At 39.3% G+C, this 21492-nt stretch overlaps 1 protein-coding gene across 1 annotated transcript in view; it reads right to left on the bottom strand.

The window, feature by feature from the left end:
• VSIG1 (V-set and immunoglobulin domain containing 1) overlaps positions 1–19564 on the bottom strand; it is a 35069-nt gene extending 15505 nt beyond the window's left edge. The window contains exons 1-2 of the mRNA XM_007100765.2: positions 19449–19564; positions 5356–5516 (exon numbers count right to left, since the gene is read on the bottom strand). Of these exons, the coding sequence (XP_007100827.2) occupies positions 5356–5516; positions 19449–19497 (210 nt within the window). The 5' untranslated portion in view covers positions 19498–19564. The remainder of the gene's footprint in view (positions 1–5355; positions 5517–19448) is intronic.
• Between the last annotated feature and the right edge of the window lie 1928 nt (positions 19565–21492).

Below are 21492 nucleotides of genomic sequence, written 5' to 3'. Positions count from 1 at the left end.
AAGAAGTGAAAAAAAAGACACACAAAGTTAACAGTTGGGCCGGGTTGAGAACGCAGTTCTTCTAATTCCTTGTCCAGTGCTTTTTACACTAACAGGCTAATGAGAGGGAAGGCAATCAGTAAACCAAAAGATATTGTCTAGTTAAATTCAAATGTATTCTCCTTCAGGTAGAAAGCCAATATACTTTTAAACTAAAGCAGAAATGGAGATTCTGATGGAAAGTTCAAAGAAAAGAGTATATTTAAGGAGAGAACAACTTGTCTCTCTCCTCCGGTTCTCTAACATCAACTAGCTTTCTTTTCTGCCCTAAATGAACCATTTATAATTCAATTCGTCCATTCACACCTACTGAAATCACAAACTTTTGCCCCAGAGGGGTCTTGTTTGACTTCCAAACTGGAAAGCCAGTGTAACCTAAGTTATTCAAGTAGGCCGGGAGGAAGTTCAACTCGTCAAAGGTCTATTACCTTCATGTGAGTTGACATCCAAGATATCCGGCTTTCCATTTCACTACCCCGCGCTGGCCTTATTTACTTTCTAATTAACAATTTGCGGTCCTGTGGACTCTTACCTGGAACACAGCCTGTGGTCTATCAAGGAAGCCCTTTACAACTTAGACATCTGGCCGCTTCCCCTGCTCCTAGGAGGACTGAGGGTAGGTCGGCCTGTTTTATGTTGAAGCCTGATGACATCACAAGGAGATACATCAGTCCTGCCTACCGCCCACAGGAAGTCCCAGAGGATCTAGTTGAAAGGACTTTATTTCTGCAGAAAGCAGGGGCCCAAGAGAATGTGTTTTAGGTCAGGACTAGGACATGAAAAGAAGCCACATTGTAAAAGTCTCACGGTTGGGCAGGAATCAATGAGCAAATAAGTCATGAGGCCCTGGACTTGTAACTTCCCGACAAAAAGGACCTTCACCAACCCTTCTATCCTTGCTCCTCGCACTGTAGCCTAATATATCCTGCCCTCTCACAAATAATACTGGAGGTGTCTGGGATAGAAATGGAGGTAAGGAGGCATAACATGGAGACCTAAAAGGGAAAGGGCTTGGCCTCAGGGTGCTGTGTGAGAAAGAAAGTCCCCAGGGCCAGTCAGCGGCCAGACACACAGATGGAGGGACTTTCTGTTAGGGGAAGTCCACACTGTCACACTGTCCTTGTAAAGAGAAAAAAAATGAAATGCTTTCCTGAAACCACTTATCTAATCACACAGGAAGGACTGAAACTTGGTTCAATTTTCCACAAAAGAATAACCCTTCTAGAAATCAAAGCTGAATGATGGCCAAATCCCGGCCCATGATCCTGTGAGTCTTGTACACTTTTCAAAGAAAGTATATTGTCAATTTAGAGATCAAAGCAATTGAGGTCCAGGAAAAGCCATGGATCTTCAACAGGCCACATCCTTTGGGGGTGGTGATTTGGGGGATGGCAAGTCAGCTTTAAGAAAACCCATCCGAGTGTTCCCTTAAGTGGTGCTTGTTCATTCTTTTGCCCACTTGCCCTTTGTGGCTGTGTTCATGACAGACTGCCCCACTTTCCCCCCAAGGTCCTCTCTGCCTGCCCCTTGGTGATGTTAGAGGCTGACATGTGGAGACATAATAGCACATTAGTTATAAGAGCCCCTTAGAGATAACTTAGCTCATGGTTGCTAAGGCTGAAGAACCTTCAGAAACCAGCTGGATATTGGACATATGGGAAACGGCTGGGAGGGGCTGGTGGGTAGTGGTAAGATCATGGAGGATAGTGGGAACTGTGGTGAACTGGAGAGCCAAGACAAACAAGGCTTTCAAACTGTGGAAACGAACAAAATACTGGGCTGGCCAACCAACATGCATCCACTGGCCAAATCAGGCCCAGAGGCTGCCAGTTTGCAACCTCTGATTCATCCTCCTCTATTACAGAAAAGGACACTGAGGCCCCAGTAGAGGAAGTGATCTTCCCAGGGTCACACAATTTGTAGTCAGACCTAGAATCCAGACCTCCCAATTCCCACTGAATACCTTAACACGGCACTCATAGCCCTGCCTTAGAAGAGGAAGATGATTCCCGGGCAACCTTCCCCTCTTGGGGCCATCCCGTCTGCTACTCCAGCCCAACCCTTCCCCTGCCAGTTGCTGCTATTTGGCATGATGCTTCCCATGCTGAGAGGGTTCACCGCATGAGGCCTTCGACGGCTGCCAGCTGCAATGACAGCCTCTCTCTTCCTACTGTGCCAAGTTCCTATTCACAGGAGGCCACGCAGCTGGGAGCCAGATTTGTCCAAAAAGATTTCTTTCCCCTCAGCTTTGTGACACCGCTCTCTAACTAGAAGCTGGAGTATAAACAAAAAGGGTTGAAAGAATTCAGTCTGTTTTCTGTTTGAGTCTGAGTTGGAGTTAATAAATGCCTTTAGCCTCCAGAGCTGCTTTGTGGGTACATTTTGGAAATGAGGAGGGCATGGAAGTCCACAGCAAACCACCCATTCTTTCCCTTCCAGCTTCTTGCTTTCCTGCACTGTTCATAAAGGTGCTAGCCATGGGAGGTGAGGAGTGTAGAGTAGCAATGGTCTCAAGCCCAGAATTTTCTCTAGACTGCGTAGGGGGGCTGGGATTGCACATGGAAGGAATATAACACCAAAAGGAAGGCTTCCCTGACTCCAAACCACTCCCTTCCCAGCCTGCCATTTGCCTGAGACACCCACCAACCGAACTGCTTCTTTGAAGCATGGAAGGTTTCTGCTTAAATTATTTTCTTTGGGAGAGAACAAAGTGAATGATCACCAGTCCTTAATACCTTAGCATTACATTAATTTATCAGATTTAACAAGAATAGACACCTGAGGGAATGGGACACAGAATAGATAAACTTTGATGGGAAGGGGTGGTGCGAAGAGAAGAACTTGGAGTGTTTTTCAGTGGGAGCCACACTGGCATTTGGGGCAGACAGTTCTTTCCTGTGTGGGTCTCTCCTACATATTGCAAGACATTAAGCCTCTCTAGCCACCACCCACTAAATGCCGGTAGTGACTCCCATTTATAACACTTAAACCAATACTCCTCTCATTTTCAAATGCCCCTGAGGAGATGAAGCACCCTCACCCCACCAACATCTGAAAAGCATTTGATATAATGCTCTCTGCAGAGGCCAGGTTGGAAGAATCTGAGCAGCCATGGAATATAAAGGTACCAGGTTCTAGAAAGAAGTTGTCCACATTATATGTGTGTTAGAAAGATGAAGATGGCACAGGGTTTCTTCCACTGTGGCTATTCTAGAAGAGCAGGTGTTGTTTGAGAGACTCATGCTAAGTAGGGCCAATGCCTCTTCTGTTCATGGGCAGGTGAAGTCTCTGTACTTTTACCAGTGACTAGCTGGATGGAAGAGGAGGCCATTCATGTGATCAGAGGGGAACCAAAACTTCTATGCTGGCCTGCCTGTTCTGGGGCCTAGAGGCTTCAGCTGTGACTCCCTGCTGAGGGACTGACTATCTGAATCTGTCCATGTCTTCTGAGAGGAGGGCTTCTTTAAGAGAAAGACCATGCTAATGAATACCCTGGCTCCTGGTCAGAAGACTTATGGCATACTTCCGTAGCCCCCATTCACAAAGGAACCCCATGGAGGGGATAGTCAGTAAGAGATGATATTCTCCCCTGGGTACTGAGAAATACTAGGTCTTGGAGTCAACTGCTCCTTTAACACAATGATCTTGGGGGAGGAAAAGAAGATGAACTTATGGCAAGAGTTGACCACTGCCCTGCTCAAGGCAGCCACAGGTCCCAAAGCCTTTTGGAGGAAGCTGAAAGGAATTCCAGACATGGGCATGAGAAGGCAAACTCAAGACTGTCCCAGCTTTGCCAGGGGCTTGTGCTGATCTGAATTGTTACCAAACTCAGACCCTCCCATCCCACTCCTAAAAGCTGGTGCCATTGCCCTAGAGACCCCAAGCAATGAAGGGGTCCAGTACAGGTGTTCTTGCCTGACAGGTCCAACTACATCTTTCCCAAGCATCTCTTGCATGCACCATTTTTAGACACTGACTGACTGCCTTTTTCTTCATACCCTCCCTATCGAGGCATGGGCTGTGCTGTGTTTGATCAGAAGTGGGTGGATCTGAGAACAGAATGCTACATGGTATACTGCCCATGTAGAAGAATATTACTATTCTACCATATTTTGAAGAGAGGCACAGAGTGATTCAGATACTTGTCTAAGGTAACCAGTACTGAGCAAAATTGTTGAACTTTGACTAGAGGGTGGCATTGACAGTCTCCTCTTGAACGATGTTTCCTGCTAAACAAATGTTCAGGACCTTTGGTAAAGACAAAAGACTAAAAGGCCAGTGATGGCTGAAGAGACACTGGCCCTCCTTCTTCTCCACATCTGCCCTTGGGCCTCCTCTAGCCCTCTCAACTCTCCTCTCCCTCTGTCTTTCTATAATCAGAACCTTGCTTTCCTTCAAGGCCCAGCTCCACTATATCCAAACCACACTGATTTGTCTCTTCTCTGAACTCCTTGTTTTGGATCATACATCCTTTTGAAAATCTAATGAAAGCTACAGACTTTTTCCCTCAAGGGATATGTGTTGGCATACATGCTTGCACACTCACATGCATGAGTGCATGAACATGCGTACACATGCACACACACACACACACATACTTTAGAGTATACGATTTTAGTCCCTGGACTAATTTAAAGAAGACATTACCCTTAAGGCCAGATGAAAAAAAAATCTGGGAATAGGCAGCTTGCAAGTTGAATCCTCCTCCTCCTTTGGCTTTCACCCACCCTCCTCCAGCAACCTCTTCCCCAGACCCTAGCCTCCCCTCCTGTCCCTTATCCTCTAGCCTCCAGATGCCTTTTATTACCCAAGGTTCCTTATTACTTTGCCCTTATCCACCCACCTGGAGAGTCTCATTCCATCAGGACTCAGTCTGGCACAATGAGCTAGCTCACTTGACAGGCAGAGCCCAGATATTAAGTTTGACAGAGATTTGCAGATCAACTAAGACATATATTTGAACTGGCGTTTTCTGGAAATAATAGGGAGAGATTGGGGGGAGGGGAGAAGCCCTTTCAGAACTTCTGTTCATTTCACCTGTGAGAAAGACCCTTCCTGTCTACTCTAGAATACGTGATATACTTGATGTTGACCTACACAGAATTGAGATAACAGGCTGTAACTGAATATGAGGAGAGGACAAAAGCCAAGTCACTTAGATGATGATCTTCCCTAAACAGCTATCTTCAAACCCCTTGTATCTGAGGTTCTGCTCCTGTTGCCACTGGCTTACCGTTCCTTCTTCTCACGCAGACCCCAACAGTTTATGTGTCAGAACTACCAAAGGAGAGGAGTTTAGGGGGAAGAAGTCCTTACAGAAACTGGCTGTGACTCCTTATGGAAGAATGTCCACTGGATGGAAAGCTTGTCCTGTGAGGCCACAGTGGTGGTGTAGGTGCAGATGAGAGTGACATCAGATCCAACAGTCACATTCACAAAACCGTCTGGGATGGTCACTTGCACTCCATTAACTGGACCTGAAAAGATAATCATCAAAAAACGATGGCACACACTCACATTCTGATGACATTTTTTTCATTACAAAGCACTTTCAATGACATCTTATTTGAGGAATCCAAGGTAAGGAGAATGTAGAATGAACCATATAGGAAAGTCGAGCAAGCAACTGGCATGGGGTAGGGGAGTTTCTAACAAATTACAATGTGAAGATGTTCAACTCCTATGTGATGGTGAGGTAATAACACTGAACTGGGAATTTCTTCTGTTTAAGGATGGCCTGACAAAGAGGTTCTTAAAGTGCTGTCCAAGGACCCAAAAAGTCCATGAGTATGGAGAACAACAAATTCAGTTTGCCCAGGGCTGATGAGGTTCTGTAGATATGGCACTTTCAGTTTTAAAACCAGGTGAGTCTCAGGCAAGCTATACTGATTTTTCCAGGACTTGCAGGGCTTAAACCAGGAAAGTCCCAGTAAAAGTAGATGAGTTGGTCATCCTAGCCCTGAGACCATTTTGGGGAGGCTATAAGATCAAAATGATGTTCATAATAATACTAAGTTGTTATTTTTTTCACTCTCATCTTCTCATGAGTGTACAACGGAGTGTTCCAGCAGTTACATGACAAGTAATGATATTCCTCTAGTGGCTGATGGAATGCATGCTTGTGTATTTTTGTGTTTACATTTCTTTTAGTTTTACTTTTTAATACAATAAATATAGGTAGAAAGAACCTACATAGCAAAGTCTTTTGGGCCCTCAACAATATTTAATTGAAAATTTTATTGGGATAATAGTAGATTCACACGCAATTCTAAGAAATAAGATGGAGATCCCATGTACACTTTACTCAGTACCCCCATGGTAACTTATTTTGTAAAACTACTGTATAATATCACAACCAGGACCCTGATATTGATACAGTCCACTGATTTTATTCATTTCAGGTTTCTCCAGTTTTACTTGTACTCCTGTGTGTGTATGCATTTAATTCTACACAATTTTATCACATGTGTAGGTTTGTGTATCCACAAGCACAGTCAAGATACTGAACAGTCCACCACCACAAAGATCCCTCATATTTCCCTTCCATAATCGCACTCACCTCCCTCCTGTACCCCATCCCTGATCCTAAGCATTGGCAACCCCTATTCTGTCTTCCATTTCTAAAATTTTGTCATTTCATAAATGTTACATAAATGGAAGCATGGTAACCTTTTTGCTGATTAGCTTTTTTGCACTCAGCATAATTACCTAGGAATTCATCCCAGTTGTGTGTATCAGTAGTTCATTGCCTTTTATTGCTTAGTAACATTCAATGGTATGTATGTACCATGATTTGTTTAACCATTTACCCATTTAGGGACATCTGGGTTGTTTCTAGTTTTTAGCAATTGAATAAAACTCCAACAAACATTCATGTACAGATTTTTGTATGAGGATAAATTCCCATGTCTCTGGGATAAATTCCCAAGAGTGCAATTGCTGGGTTAGATGGTAGTTACATGTTTAGTTTTATTAAAAGTAAAAGCAAAAAACAGCCACACTGTTTTCCAAAGTGTATGAGTGGTTCAGCCTCTCCACACCCTCATCAGCATTTGGTGTTGTCACTATTTTCTAATTTAGCCATTCTAATAGGTGTGTAGTAATATATTATTGTGGTTTTAATTTTCATTTCCCTAATGCAAATTAATGATGCTAAATAACTTTTCCTGTGATTATTTGCCATTTGTATATCTTCCTCAGCAAAATGTCTTTTGCCCATTTTCTGATTGCTTAATTTTTTACTGTTGAATTTTGAGAGTTCTCTATACAACCTAGATACCAGTCTTTTGTTGGGTAGAGCGAACTTTATTTCTTTCTTTCCTATCTGTATGTCTTTAATTAATTTTTATTGCCTTATTACAGCAGCTATAACTTCCAGTATTTTATTGAATAAGAGAGTTGAGAAAGTAGACATCCTTGCCTTGTTCCCAGTCTTAGGGGAAAAGCATTCAGTATTTCACCATTAAATACAATGTTAGCTGTAGGATATTTGTAGATGCTCTTTATCAAGTTAAGGGAATTCTCCTGCCGTGGGTTGAATTGGGGCCCCCAAAAGGATATGAACAAGTGCTAATCCCTGGTGCCTGTGAATGTCATCTTATTTGAAACAGGGTCTTTGCAATGTAATTAATGATGACATAGATCACCCTGGATTTAAGGTGGGGCCTAAACCCAATGACTGCTGTCATTATAAGAACAAGGACAGTGAGATTTGTCACACAGATACATAGAAGGAAAGGCCATGTGAAGATGGAGTCAGAAATTGGAGTGATGCATATACAAGCCAAGGAACGCCAAGAATTGCTAGCAGCCAGCTAGGAGAAAGGCATGGCATGGGTTCTCCAGAATCAATTCTGCCAGCACTTTGACTTTGGAATTTTGGCCTCCAGAACTGTGAGAGAATAAATTTGTCTGTTTTAAGCCACCCAGTTTATGGCAATTTGTTGCAGCAGCTTTTGGAAACTAACACATCGTCTATTCCTAACACGCTAAGAGGTTTTGGGTTTTTTGGGTTTTTTTGTTTGTTCTTTTTTCTTTCGTGAATGGGTGTTGGATTTTGTCAGGTACTTCTTCTGTATCAGTTGATATGCTCTTTTTTTTAAGTTAGCCTGTTGATATGAGAGATTACACTGAATGATTTTAAAATATTGAACCAGACTTGCATACCTTAAGTAAATCCCCCTTGTGTAGAATTCCTTTGAAACATCGTGGGATTCAATTTACTAGTGTTTTCTTGAGGGATTTTGAGTTTAAGTTCATGAGAGATATTGGTCTGTAGTTTTCTATTTTTGTACTGTCTTCGTCTGGTTTTGGTATCAGGTTGATACCAGCCTCAAAAATGAGTTTGAAATGTTCCCTCCTCTTCTATTTTTTGGAAAAGATTGTGTAAAATTGAAAAAGATTGTTAATTATTTTTTAAACATTTGGTAGAATTATCCAGTGAAAGTGTCTAGGCCTGGCGATTTCTTTTTCAGGAGGTTTTTAAATTATGAATTCAATCTCTTTAATGATTATAGGGATATTCAACTTATACATTTTATATTGGGTGAGTTTTAGTAGTTGTTGTTTTTGAGGAATTGATCCATTTTTTCTAAGAAGTCGTCAAATATATGAATGTAAAGTTGTTCATAGTATTCCCTTCTTATATTTTTAATGACTGCAAGATATATAGTGATATTCCATATTTCACTTCTGATATTAACGATTTGTGTCTTATCTTTTTATTTTTACCAGTCTTGCTAGAGGTTTATCAATTTTTTTCAAAGAACCAGATTTCTATTTCATTTAATTTTCTCTATAGTTTTCCTATTTAAATTCCATTGATTTCAACTCTTGATTACTTCCTTCCTTCTGCTTGTTTGGGTTTATTTTGTTCTTCTTTTTCTAGTTCCTTGATGTAGGAACTTCAGTTATTGACTTGAGACTTTTCTTCATTTCAAATGTAAGCATTTAGTGTTATAAATTTCTCTCTCAGCACTGTTTTAGCTGCATGTTACATTTGTCTATATGTTATATTTTCATTTTCATTCAGTTCTATATATATTTTTAAAATTTCCTCTAAGGCTTTCTCTTTGATCCACAGATTATTTAGAAGTATGCTGTGTAATTTTCAAGTATTTAGAGACCTTGCTGTTGTCTTTCTGTTCTTGGTTTCTAGTTTGATTCCATTGTGCTCAGAGAACAGACTGTATAATTTAAAAATTTTTAAAGTTGTTGACCATGGCCATGCCTATGGTCTATTTTGGTAAGTGTTCTGTGGGTACTTGGAGGAAAAAAAGTGCATTCTGCTGTTTTAGGGTAGAGTGTTCTATACAAAGAGATGCACTTTTAAATCACTATGAATGCTCACCAAGATAGACCAGATTCTGGGCCATAAAACAAACCTTAACAAATTTAAAAGAAGTCACACAGTGTCTGCTCTCAGACCACAATGAAAATAAAGTAGAAATCAATAACAAAAAAATTACTGAAAAGTCCCAAAACACATGGAGATTAAACAACACACTTCAAAATAGCACATGGGTCAAAGAAGAAAGCTCAGGAGAAATTTAAAAATATTTTTAGCTAGATGAAAATGAAAATACAACTTACCAAAATTTGTGGTATGCAGCCAAAGCAGTGCTTAGAGGGAAATTTACAACACTGAATGTGAAAGCTCTAAAATCAATCATCTAAGCTTGTTCCTTAGGAAACTAGAAAAAGAAGAGTAATAAACAATAACGTCCTACTGTATAGCACAGAGAACTATATTCAGTATCCTGTGATAAATCATAATGGAAAAGAATATATATATGTATAACTGAATCACTTTGCTATACAGCAGAAATTAATACAATATTGTAAATCAACTATACTTCCATAAAAGTTTTTAAAGATTTTTTTAAAGAAAAGAAATAATGAAAATTAGAGGCGAAATCAATGAAATTGAAAACAGGAAATCAATAGAGAAAACCAATGAAACCAAAGATAAAGAAAATTGTTAAGGATCTAGCCAGGCTAACTAAGAAAAAATACATAGGACACAAATTACTATTAAAAGCGGGGCCATCCCTGCAGTTACCATGGACATTAAAAGGATGATGAAGGAATACTAGGAACAAATCTATGCCCACAAATTTGATAACCTAGATGAAATGGACCAATTCCTTGAAAGACACAATCTGCCAAAACTCACACAAAAAGTAGACAATCCGAACAGGCCTATATCTATTCTATAGCTATTAAAGAAATTGAATCAATAATTAATAACTTTCCAAAACAGAAAACACGAGGCTCAGATGGGTTCCCTGGTGAATTCTACCAAATATTTAAGGAAGAAACTGTACAAATTGTCTACAATCTCTTTCAGAAAACAAAACAAAGGGAATGCTTCCTAACGTATCCTAAGATGCCAACATCACCCTAATACTAAAACCAGAAAAAGACATTACAAGAAAACTATAGGACAATATCTCTCATGAACATAGATGCAAAAATCCTCAACAAAATATTAGCAAATCAAATCCAACAATGAATAAAAGGAATTCTACACCAAGAACAAGTGTGATTTACCCCAAGTATGCAAGGCTGGTTCAACACTTGAAAATTGATTAATGTAACTCATCACAGCAATAGGCTAAAGAAAAAAATCACATGATCATATCAATTTATTCAGAGAAAGCGTTTGACAAAATCCAACATGCATTCATAATAAAACTTATCAATAAACTAGGAACAGAGAACTTCTTCAACTTGATGAAGAACATTTACAAAAACCCTACAGCTAACATCACACTTAATGGTGAAAAGCTAGAAGCTTTCCTACTAAGGTCAGGAACAAGGCAAGGATATCCCCTTTCATCACTCCTTTTCAACCTCATACTGGAAGTCCTAGCTAATGCAATAAGACACAAAAAGGGAATAAAAGGTATACAGATTGTGAAGGAAACGAGAGATGACATGACTGCCTATGTAGAAAATCCAAAAGAATCAGCAAAAATCTCCTGGAACTAATAAATGATTACAGCAAATTTTCGGGATACAAGGTTAATGTACAAAACTTTACCACTTTCCTATCTATAAACCCACAATGAAGAAGTGGAATTTGACATTAAAGACACAATGGGATAAATCAGGAGCTTGGGAAGAACATAAGCACACTACTATATATAAGATAGATAACCAACAAGGACCTACCGTATAGCACAGGGGACTCTACTCAATATCCTGGGATAACCTATATGGGAAAAGAATCTAAAAAAGAATGAATATATGTATATGTATAACTGAATCACTTTGCTGTACACCTGAAACTAACACAACTTTGTAAATCAACTATACTGTGATAAAATTAAAATTAAAAAAAACACAATACAATTTACATTAGCACCACCAGAAATGAAATACTTCAGTGTAAGTCTAACAAAATATGTACAAGATCTGTATGAGGAAAACTAAAAAATTCTGATGAAAGAAATCAGACAAGAATTAATAAATGGAGAGATATTCCATGCTTAAGGAAGACTCAATATTTCCGAGATGTCAGTTCTTCCCAACGTAATCTATGGACTCAATGTAATCCCAGTCAAAATCCCAGCAAGTTATTATGTGGATAGCAACAAAGTTATTCCAAAGTTTATATGGCGAGACAAAAGACCCAGAATAACCAAGACAAATACTGAAGGAGAAGAACAAAGTTGGAGGACTGACACTAACCAACTTAAAGACTTCCTATAAAGCTATAGTAATCAAGACTGTGTAATACTGGTGAAAGAATAGACAAATAGATCAATGGAACAGAATAGAGAGGCCAGAAGTAGACCCACATAAATATAGTCAACTGATCTTTGACAAAGGAGCAAAGGCAATACAATGGAGGAAAGAAAATCTTCTCAACAAATGATGCTGGAACAACTGGATTTCCATGTGCCAAAAAAAAAAAAAAAAGAATCTAGACATAGAACTTACACATTTCACAAAAATTATCTCAAAATGGATCACAGATCTAAATGTAAAAAGCAAAGCTATAGAACTCCTACAACATAACATAAGAGAAAATCTAGATGACCTTGGGTTTGATGGTGACACTGAAAGCATGATCCATGAAAGAAAAAATTGAAAAGCTGAATCTCATTAAAATTAAAACTGCTCTGTGAAAGACACTGTCAAGAGAATGAAAAGACAAGCCACAGGCTAGGAGGAACTATTTACAGAAGACATAGATAATAAAGGACCATTATCCAAAATATACAAAGAACTCTTAAAACTCAATAATAAGAAAGCAAACAAACAGATTAAAAAATGGCAAAGACCTTAAGGTGCTATATAGATGGTAAATGAGCATATGAAAAGATGCTCCACATTTTATGTCATCAGGGAAATGCAAATTAAAACAACACTCCTGGGGGACTTCCCTGGTGGTCCAGTGGTTAAGACTCCGTGCTTCTAATGGAGGGGGCACAGGTTCAATCCCTGGTCGGGGAACTAAGATTCCACATGCCGCATGGCACAGCCAAATATTTTTTAATTTTTTTTTTTTAAATTCACAACACTGACACACTGAATGCTGATGAGGATGTGGAGCACCAGCAACATTTGTTGCTGGTGGGAATGTAAAATGGTACAGGCATTTTGAGACAGTTTGATGGTTTCTTACAAAACTAAACATACTCTTACCATACTATCCAGCAATTGTGTCCCTTGATGTTTAACCAAAGAAGTTGAAGACTTATGTCTACACAAAAATCTGCACACAGGTTTATAGCAGCTTTATTTATAACTGCCAAAACTTGGAAGCAACCAAGATGTCCTTCAGTAGGTGAATGGATTAATAAACTGTGGTACATCCAGACACTGACAATATTATTCAGTGCTAAAAAAAAAATGAGCTATCAAGCCATGAAAAGACATGGAGGAACCTTAAATGCATATTCCTGAGTGAAAGAAGCCAATTTGAAAAGTCTACACACTGTATGATTCCAACTATACGACATTGTGGAAAAGGCAAAAGTATGCAGACAGTAAAAAGATGAGTGGTTGACAGGGGTTGGTGTAGAGGAAGACATCAATAAGTGGAGCACAGAGGATTTTTAGGGCAGTGAAAATACTCTGTACAATAATATAATGGTAGATACATGTGATTATACATTTGTCAAAACCTACAGACATTTTGTCTATTATGTTAGAAAACTCCTACTTAAATCTTTTAGCAGACAGTCACTTTTATTTTGTTTTATGTTTTGCACACAGGTCTTGGCCTACTTTTGCATATTTCTAATGCCAGTTTAATTTTTGCGGTGTTGTTTTGGTCTGTTTGGTTATCTGGGGTCACCAGGGCTTCTATTCATCCCTGACCCTGTTGCCTGAGCACGTGGAAGCATTTCCCTAGGTCAGGTTTCTGGATATCTCTCAGTGGGAGATAGGTATGGCAGGACACTCCTACTGGAACCCCCAGCTGCCCTGGTGTCTCTCTGTGGGGGAGGAGAGACAAAGAGCCTTCTAGAACCAGATACTTTCTGTGGTTTCACCCCTCTCGTCCGTTCCACCCTCCCTCCTCGGAATCGCTAGGTGAAAGTAGGGAGTCTCAGGCCCAGTGAGGAAGGAGATTGCTTCTTTTGTCTACTATCGTTGGTGGGTCTCCTGATGATTGACCCTTGCCAGTGGTGTTGAGCTCGTCTGATGTTAGAGGGACTCCCACTCAGTCTGGGGGAAGAATCAGTCTCCCTGTGGGCTGCTATGTTAGGATCAGGAAATGCCAGGACTGGGGCCCCTTCCTCCTTTGGATAAAGAGGCATAAGATACCCTGCCTCTGTAGTTCCCAGGGTCCAAGCCAGTTTGCTTTCTTCTTACCATCTTTCAGAGTTCTCCCTTGGTTGTCTCTTGCATTATTTCCAGGGAGGGTTTATACTTGTGCTTAGCAGGGAGAAGCAAGGAGATCTATGTCATTTTGTCCAAACCAGAAATCTCCCTCAAGATTTAAGATTGTAAAAGGGGCCTAAGAGAACTATTGGCCTTAGAAAAGGATCTGCTTCCCATACGATTTGGAGGAATACCAAAGAGCTCCCTACCCCAAAATCCAGCCTACCACTGTACTTGAAATCCTTAGTACTATGTAGACATTTTCCCAAGGGATGTTATAGGGGACAATACTTTGGGTAACACTATAGAGGCATTGGCTCATCGTAATAACTGGTTATTATCCATTGCGAAGTCAGAGTATAGAAGCTTTCCAGGATGGAACAGGACTGTCAGGCAGGTATTAGAAAAGGTCAAGTTTAAGAGGTGCTCTCTATGTTGCAGGGGGGCTAGAGTGAGAACGCTAGCTGCCTTCCAGGTTGGGACAGGATGAGGATACAACGATGGTGGGAAGATCAGAGGAAATAGTACAGAAAGACAAATTCCTGGCCCCCTTCCCAAAGGCGACTTTAATTTTATTTTTTTCTTAATGACAGTGGTCAGGCAAAAGGAACTCAGGGAATTAACAAACATTTTGAAAATTTTAAAGAAAAAGCAAACCATTGTACTGATTACCCCTGGTTTCCTGGATTCAATAGCCATGTTCTTTGTCACAGCCAGGCCATCTGGTGCAGCTGTTTCTCTGTCAGAGTTGGCTGTTTACATGGCAACCAATGTCTTGATGAATTGAGAGAAGTGTTTTAGGGTAGACACCAATGCAGCACCTTCTAACTCCATGCAGTTTTCCCTTTCCCAATGCTCTCCTCCCTATGTGTTCCTGGTTCCCATAATGCCTATCCCAAAAACAAAATTGGCCTGCAGAAATCAGCTACATTTTTTGATGGAAAGTTCACTGGAGAAAGCTAAGTGACTCTCTCCTGCCCTCAGAAGCCCATCTCATTTCTCCTGGAAGTTAGCCACATCCATCTCTGGCTATGCCCAAATAGTGACTTCCAAATGTCTTTAAAACATCCAAAATTAAAGGGATAGAATGGGGATTTGGTGGCCATTAAAGTTCCCTTAAACTTTCCCCTAAAAAAGGGATTTTGAAGATATTATTTGGCCATCATTTTTGTCCTCTAGTTTATGTCCCGGTATCTATTATGGGATTGGCTAATGGTAATAATTTATGATAGGTAAGGCAACAAAAGAACAAAAACAAAAAACAAACCAAAAAAGCCTTTAAGGGCTACCCTCGACAAAAGTGCCTGAAGGCAGAGTAAACACAATTCTCACACAAGGTAAGCCATGGAAGAAGCCTTGATGCCTATCAGCTAATATCTGTTGAGCACCTATTTTCTGCCACAAACAGTGCTAACACTGGGGAAATACTAATGAACAAGACAGACACAATCTCTGCCTGCCATGTCAACGCATGAGGAACCATTTATAGTACAGACCAGAATGGAGGCAAATGAAAATCAAGGATTTGGGATTTTCAACATATTTTTAATAGAAGACATATAAATATGTAAATTGAGATCTGTAAAAGCTCAACAATATCACCTCGGAATAAGTATGGTAAGCTCCAAATCTACTGTGAGACAATATATTTTTAAGAATACGACACATTGTTCTGTAAATAGGTAACAATTGGCAAGGCAATATTTCCAGGCCATTTTTATTGCCCTGATTTCCCAATACTCAGTACCATAATCAATCCTTAAATTCTGAAGAAAAGACAGTTTTCAGAAACTGTCCTTCTCTAATATAATGACAATAAACTTCAGAGCTGAGTTATATATTTCCAGATGAACTTTAAAAAAATGTCACATCATTCAATTAGTGCACACTACTTAAACCTCTGAGACCACTGTCTAGCCCAGCACTGTCCAAGAGAACTTTCTGTGATGATGGAAATGTTCTACAGCTGTGCTGTCCAATTCAGTAGCCATTACCCACATGTAGTTATGGAGCACCTGAAATGTGGCTAGTGTGACTGAAGAACAGAATTTCTTATTTTATTTAATTTGAATTCATTTATATTTAAATAGCCACATGTGGATAGTGAACAGTACAAATTTAGTCTTAAACTGAAAGTGATTCTGTGTGTGTCAGGAAAAAAAATGTTCCCTTCCTTTGGATTCATTTAGTCTAAATTGAGAAATTATTTAAAAATTGAAAAAGAAAGAATCTCCACATTGACAAGACTGTGAATAAACAGCAAAATAAAGATTAGTACCTGATTTAAACAAAACTCAGAATTGCAATTTCACTCACTGACCTGGCTGAATTAAAAAAAAACCCCCCCAAAAAAAACCGCATACGTGGTTGAAATATGTGTGACTGCTTTTAAAAATCAGTGCATACTATTAAAGGAAAATAATCCAAGTTGTATACACTTGAGTTAATCAACACTCTAGAAAGATTTTAAATGCCTCATGTTTTGGTAATGATTGTTCATTCATCTATTTAATGCCTACAATGTGGAAGGCACTTTGCTTGTAGGGGGATTATTATTCTCCTAATAAACCAAATAGCCATATTTGACCTGATGCATTTGAAGTGATTTAATTTCCAGCAACTTCATGTAAAATTGCTTCATTTTTGAGTTAGGGAATAATATAACCAAATGATCACTAACTTTATGGATCTGCCTGCAAAACCAAAGTTCAAATATACTACTGCATTAAAATGCATAGCACGTACCTCCCGAGAATGGAAACATTAACATATCTTTCCAACAGGTGACTAATATATATTACAAGCATCTAAAATGATATGCTTGAACTTTTGCAGAAGACATTTATGATTAACATTATTTTCCTGAAGTGGAATTTAACCTAACTTCCCTAGAAGTCAGCAGAAAGGTTTTCATTAAAATAAAATCTGTCATGCTTACCTGTACAAAAAATTCATTTTATATATGTAAGTGAAAATCATTTCTGGATGTTTGGGGTTTGAGGAGGTAATCCACTCTTTTATTTTTCCACCTTTATTCAAATATGATTTACATATAACATCGTGTAAGTTTAAGCTGTACAAAGTGTTGATTTGATATATATTTCAAAATGATTACCACCATAGCGTTAACTAACACTTCCATCACATCACATAATTATGTTTTCTTTTTTGTGGTGACAATATTTAAGATCTACCCTCTTAAAAACTTTCAACCATTATAATACAGTATTGTCAATTATAGTCACCATGCTGTACATTAGATCCCCAGAACTTATTCATCTTCTAACCGGAAGTTTGTACGCTTTGACCAACATCTCCCCATTACCACACACCCACCACCCCTGGTAACCACTGCTATACTCTCTGTTTCTATGAATTCAGGTTTTTGTTTTTAGTTTCTACATATGAGTGAGATCATACAGTGTTTGTCTTTCTCTGACTTATTTTACTTTGCATAATGCCCTTAAGGTCCATCCATGTCATGAATGGCAATATTTTGGAAGGTAGTTAATTCTTTCAGTAAACCTTTCCTATGTGCCCACTATGTGCCACGCACCATGCTTGACACCAAAAATGTGACATTCTTCCTGACCAGGAAACAAGTCCATGTAGGACATCAACTTACACATGGATGGAAACATTACCAGTTACCTCACAGCCATTTCTGGATCAACTGATGGACACTACTAATGCCAGGCATAGATTACTGAACTCTTTCTTTCTCTGACTTCCATACTTATGTAAGCAAACAACAATATATTGCACCATATTTCCATTCTATGTACTAGACTGACACTACCACATTTTGTTTTGGGCCAGCTAAATTGTATATGTACACTATACACCAACAAAACCAGTTATACAGTAATTTAAAAACAAAGGCTCTGAAGTATTTATTGGTCACTCTCATTGGGCTTTGTTCCAAAAGTCATAATCAAGTAAGATCCTACATCATCTAAGTAAGTTTTAAACAATAAAAAAATGTATACAAGGTATAAACCCAATTTTGTAATGTAATACATACACTTGCGAAGGAAAAAAATAAGAAATTCACCCAAATCTCTGGTAAGATTTCTGGTGACTTTTATTTTCTTATTTATACATTTCTGTATTTCCAACCTCTCTACAAAGACCATACATTACATTTATAATCAGTAAAAACTATATATATGTTTGTTATAGTGAAAAACCACTCTTGCAACTGTTCTGAAACTGGCATCTAGTGTAGGCCAGAGAAAGGCGTCACATAGGGAAGTAGGTGTTGACTACAGGTGTGATTTTTAGAGGGCTAGTGCAGAACGCCCAGGGGCGACCCAATTAGCTAATGACTGGAAGCTCTTTAAAAGGAACAAAGACTTTCACTGTCTAAAGTTAAGGTTTAAAATGAATATCCCTGGGGGAAAGGGAAAATAGTAACATATGTTCCCACCAGGATGGAAATTGAGAAAGGCGGCTTTTTCCAGCTCTAAGTCCTGGTTAGATCACTGGATAAATGCAGTATTGCCTTCTGGTGACTCCACGGAACATGTTTGTTTAAACAGTAACGAACATTTAGAGAACTATTGCTAAATACCATATAGTTTTGAAAAGTAACACTTTTTTCTGATTATAAAAATAGTGTAATATTCTTTGTAGAAACCGTGGAAAATATGAAAAAGGCAGAGAATAAGATTATAAAACATCTATAATCCCAGCAGCCGGAGGCAATCACCATGAGCAGTTTGGTATATAACCTTCTAGTAATTTATTCTAGGCATGTGGGTATACCCTGCTTTTTCACTCAATATTTTATCCTGAGCATTTTCTTATGTCATTAAATATGCTTAGTAAACCTCATTCTAATAGCTGCCTAATAGTACTGATGGCTTAAAAATTTCATTTCTTGGGTAAACAATCTTGTTGTATCTACCACGGACCTAATTTATCATAAGAACAGATTCAAAATGTATCCGGTATTTGAAAAAACTAGTCAAGGGTTTTTTTCTGAATTAGTGATCTCTCCTGGGTCTACCAACATTAGGATTTTGACTCTAAAAATAATTTTGTTCCTCTCAAACCCCTAAAAACACCCATACTGTGCACAATGATAAATCACTCACATATTTTCCTAAATACAGTCTTATGCTTGGAAAAGGACAACTCTTAAGAAATGTTAGATAGTAAAGCACGGCAGGCACTCCCAGCCAGGCTTAGCAAGTCAATCAAAATGAGTTTGAAGGAAATGCTCAAGTAAAACAGAGAAAAATGTATCCTTGGCACAAACTTCAGCTTCTGAGTAAATTCATCTGTTCAAGTTTCAAATGAAAAAAAAGGAAGATACTGTGATTTTCCTGTGAAAAAAATCCTAATTCAGAAACTACATAAAACAATTCTATTTACAGGCTGGGCCCCCAAAATATCGGCATGGCACATATTTGCTAAGCAAGATTTCCGAAAATTATTTTACTCAGCATACTAATCATAGTTCCTTTTAAGCACAGGAGGGGAATAGTCTATGTAAAAATTTGCGATTTCAGTTTAAAAAGAAACTCTATTCCCAATGATCTTTGGTCGGTTGGAGATCTTTTCCTTACCTGCAAGGCAGTTGAGGATCAGAAAGACCTTCCAAAATTTGAACACCATGGTGCCAAGGTTCGCTGAGTGCAGCCAGGGTCCAGTAGCTCGCCTGGGCTAAGCTGAGTCTCAAACTGGCTTCTTCAGTCACACCGAGGTTTGCCAGGCTTATCTGCTGGCATCACCAAGCAAACAAGCCTCTTCGGGCTTACTTATTGGGTACAGACCTTTCTCAGAGCAGATGTGTGTTTCTTTGAAACACTTTTCATGGGGCGTGTTTCCTTGACATATTTGCTACTGTGTTAATAATAAACCCACGTATTTAAATTCTTCAATCTTACACAGATTCTCTAAGTTTTATTGTTTAAAATCAATCTTATTGAAAAGTTATACTTGGGGGGGAAGATATAATTGGAAGAGAGTCTATATAAATAAAAGTTGACAAGGCTAATTAATTTCAAATACTTCTATAAAAGTCTCAGGGCATTGATTCACCACCCTTTTACAAATTAAGTTAGCAAATGGGTGCTCTAAGATTTTCTCAGGGGATAGGGTTCACAGGAAGGGCACAGCGGACATGAAGCAAGAAAACATTCATTTCTATGTGAACAAACTCTGGACATGTCACACTTTTGTGAAGCCCTAGCAGTGGGATGAATTGCATGCTTTTGTCTTCCAAGTTAGAAACCCTATAGCATTTATTCACCCACCTAATTTTGCAAAATCAGGTGAATGAATAAATGCTTTAAGACTTCCATTGGATGAGTCTGAATTTTGCAGAATCAGGATACTGAATAGGTGCTAGAGAGTTAACTTGGAAAGGGGGTTCACTAGAAAGGAACGGCAGGCTGCAGAGATGAGAGGCCTTCAACTGAACATGAACTTCTAACAAAGTTGCTCTCATGCTTACGTTACCCTGAGATACATAAGGGCCTCCTCTGGCTCTTCACCCGCAATCTCCAAATGCTGGTGTTTCTGTCTCTACCCTAGTTCTCAGATTTGTCCCTTCTCCAGTCTGCTGCTTCCATCCTGGTCCAGGCACGCAGCCCCTCGCCTCTAGCCTACTGTAGCAGCTTCCTAAATGGTTTCCCTGACTCCTTCCCCCTTCACTCGGTGTACCAGCCACATGCCAGTGTTCCAATCTTGATCATGCATCTTCAATGACACCATTATGGACTCTTTCATCAAGTCCAAAGTCCTTATTCTGGATTCCCAGCCTTCCAGGCTCTGGTCCTCACCTCACCTGAACTTAAGTCATGTTAAATCATCCACCTGAAAAATGCTGTCAAAGGTTATTGCCTCAAAGTGTTCAGTCACATGAAATATGTGCAAGTTGCAGTGAGATGTTTTATGAACTTTAATTCACAGGAAATATTTGACACCATCTCATCTCAGCCAAGCCAATTTCCCACTTTGCTCTCATCAGGTATGATACCTTCTCGAAGCCTTCTCTGTCCATGTTCATGTCTGATGCCCAACTTTGGCTTCAGGTGAATTCCATCACTACTTAGAACTTTCTCCTCCCTCCTTTTGCTATCTAAGCATATTCTTAGCGCAGATCAGTCATGCTGTCCTATGTGAAAATTTTGAAGAGCCCACAAACCGCCCCTCTCTGGGCTCCCTCTTGGATAAATCTGTATTGTACTTAGATCCAGTACCCTACAGTTGGCACCTGATTTCTCTTCAGTAGTCTCCTGTTTATTAATGGGGTCTCCCCTAAATCCACTGGCTGTGAGCCCCTCCAGGGCAGGGACCAGGTCTTATACAGGTAGTTCCCAACTAAAGAAAGGGTATGCCCCAAAATGTATTGGTAAGCCCATTGTTTAGACCCAAGAGTACACATTCCTGCTAAAGCAATGTTATAAATGAAGTCTCATTCCCAAACCTACGCAGAGCATAGTGTATCACTGGCTTGAATTCTGGGTGCTGGGCAATGTAGGGGAGGGAAGGGGAAGAAGCAGCAGCAGGTGGCAGAGAAAGAACATTCCTTTCCTTTCCCAAGACACAGGTTGACCACAAGGCAACTTTTATTTCCCAAATAACTATTTTTCTTTTTGGTTTCAC

The sequence above is a fragment of the Physeter macrocephalus genome, chromosome 21 (assembly GCF_002837175.3).
Source record: "Physeter macrocephalus isolate SW-GA chromosome 21, ASM283717v5, whole genome shotgun sequence".
In the NCBI taxonomy this organism is placed as follows: Eukaryota; Metazoa; Chordata; class Mammalia; order Artiodactyla; family Physeteridae; genus Physeter; species Physeter macrocephalus.
The sequence above is the reverse complement of the archived record's forward strand: the minus strand, read 5'-3'. Positions and strand labels throughout refer to the sequence as shown.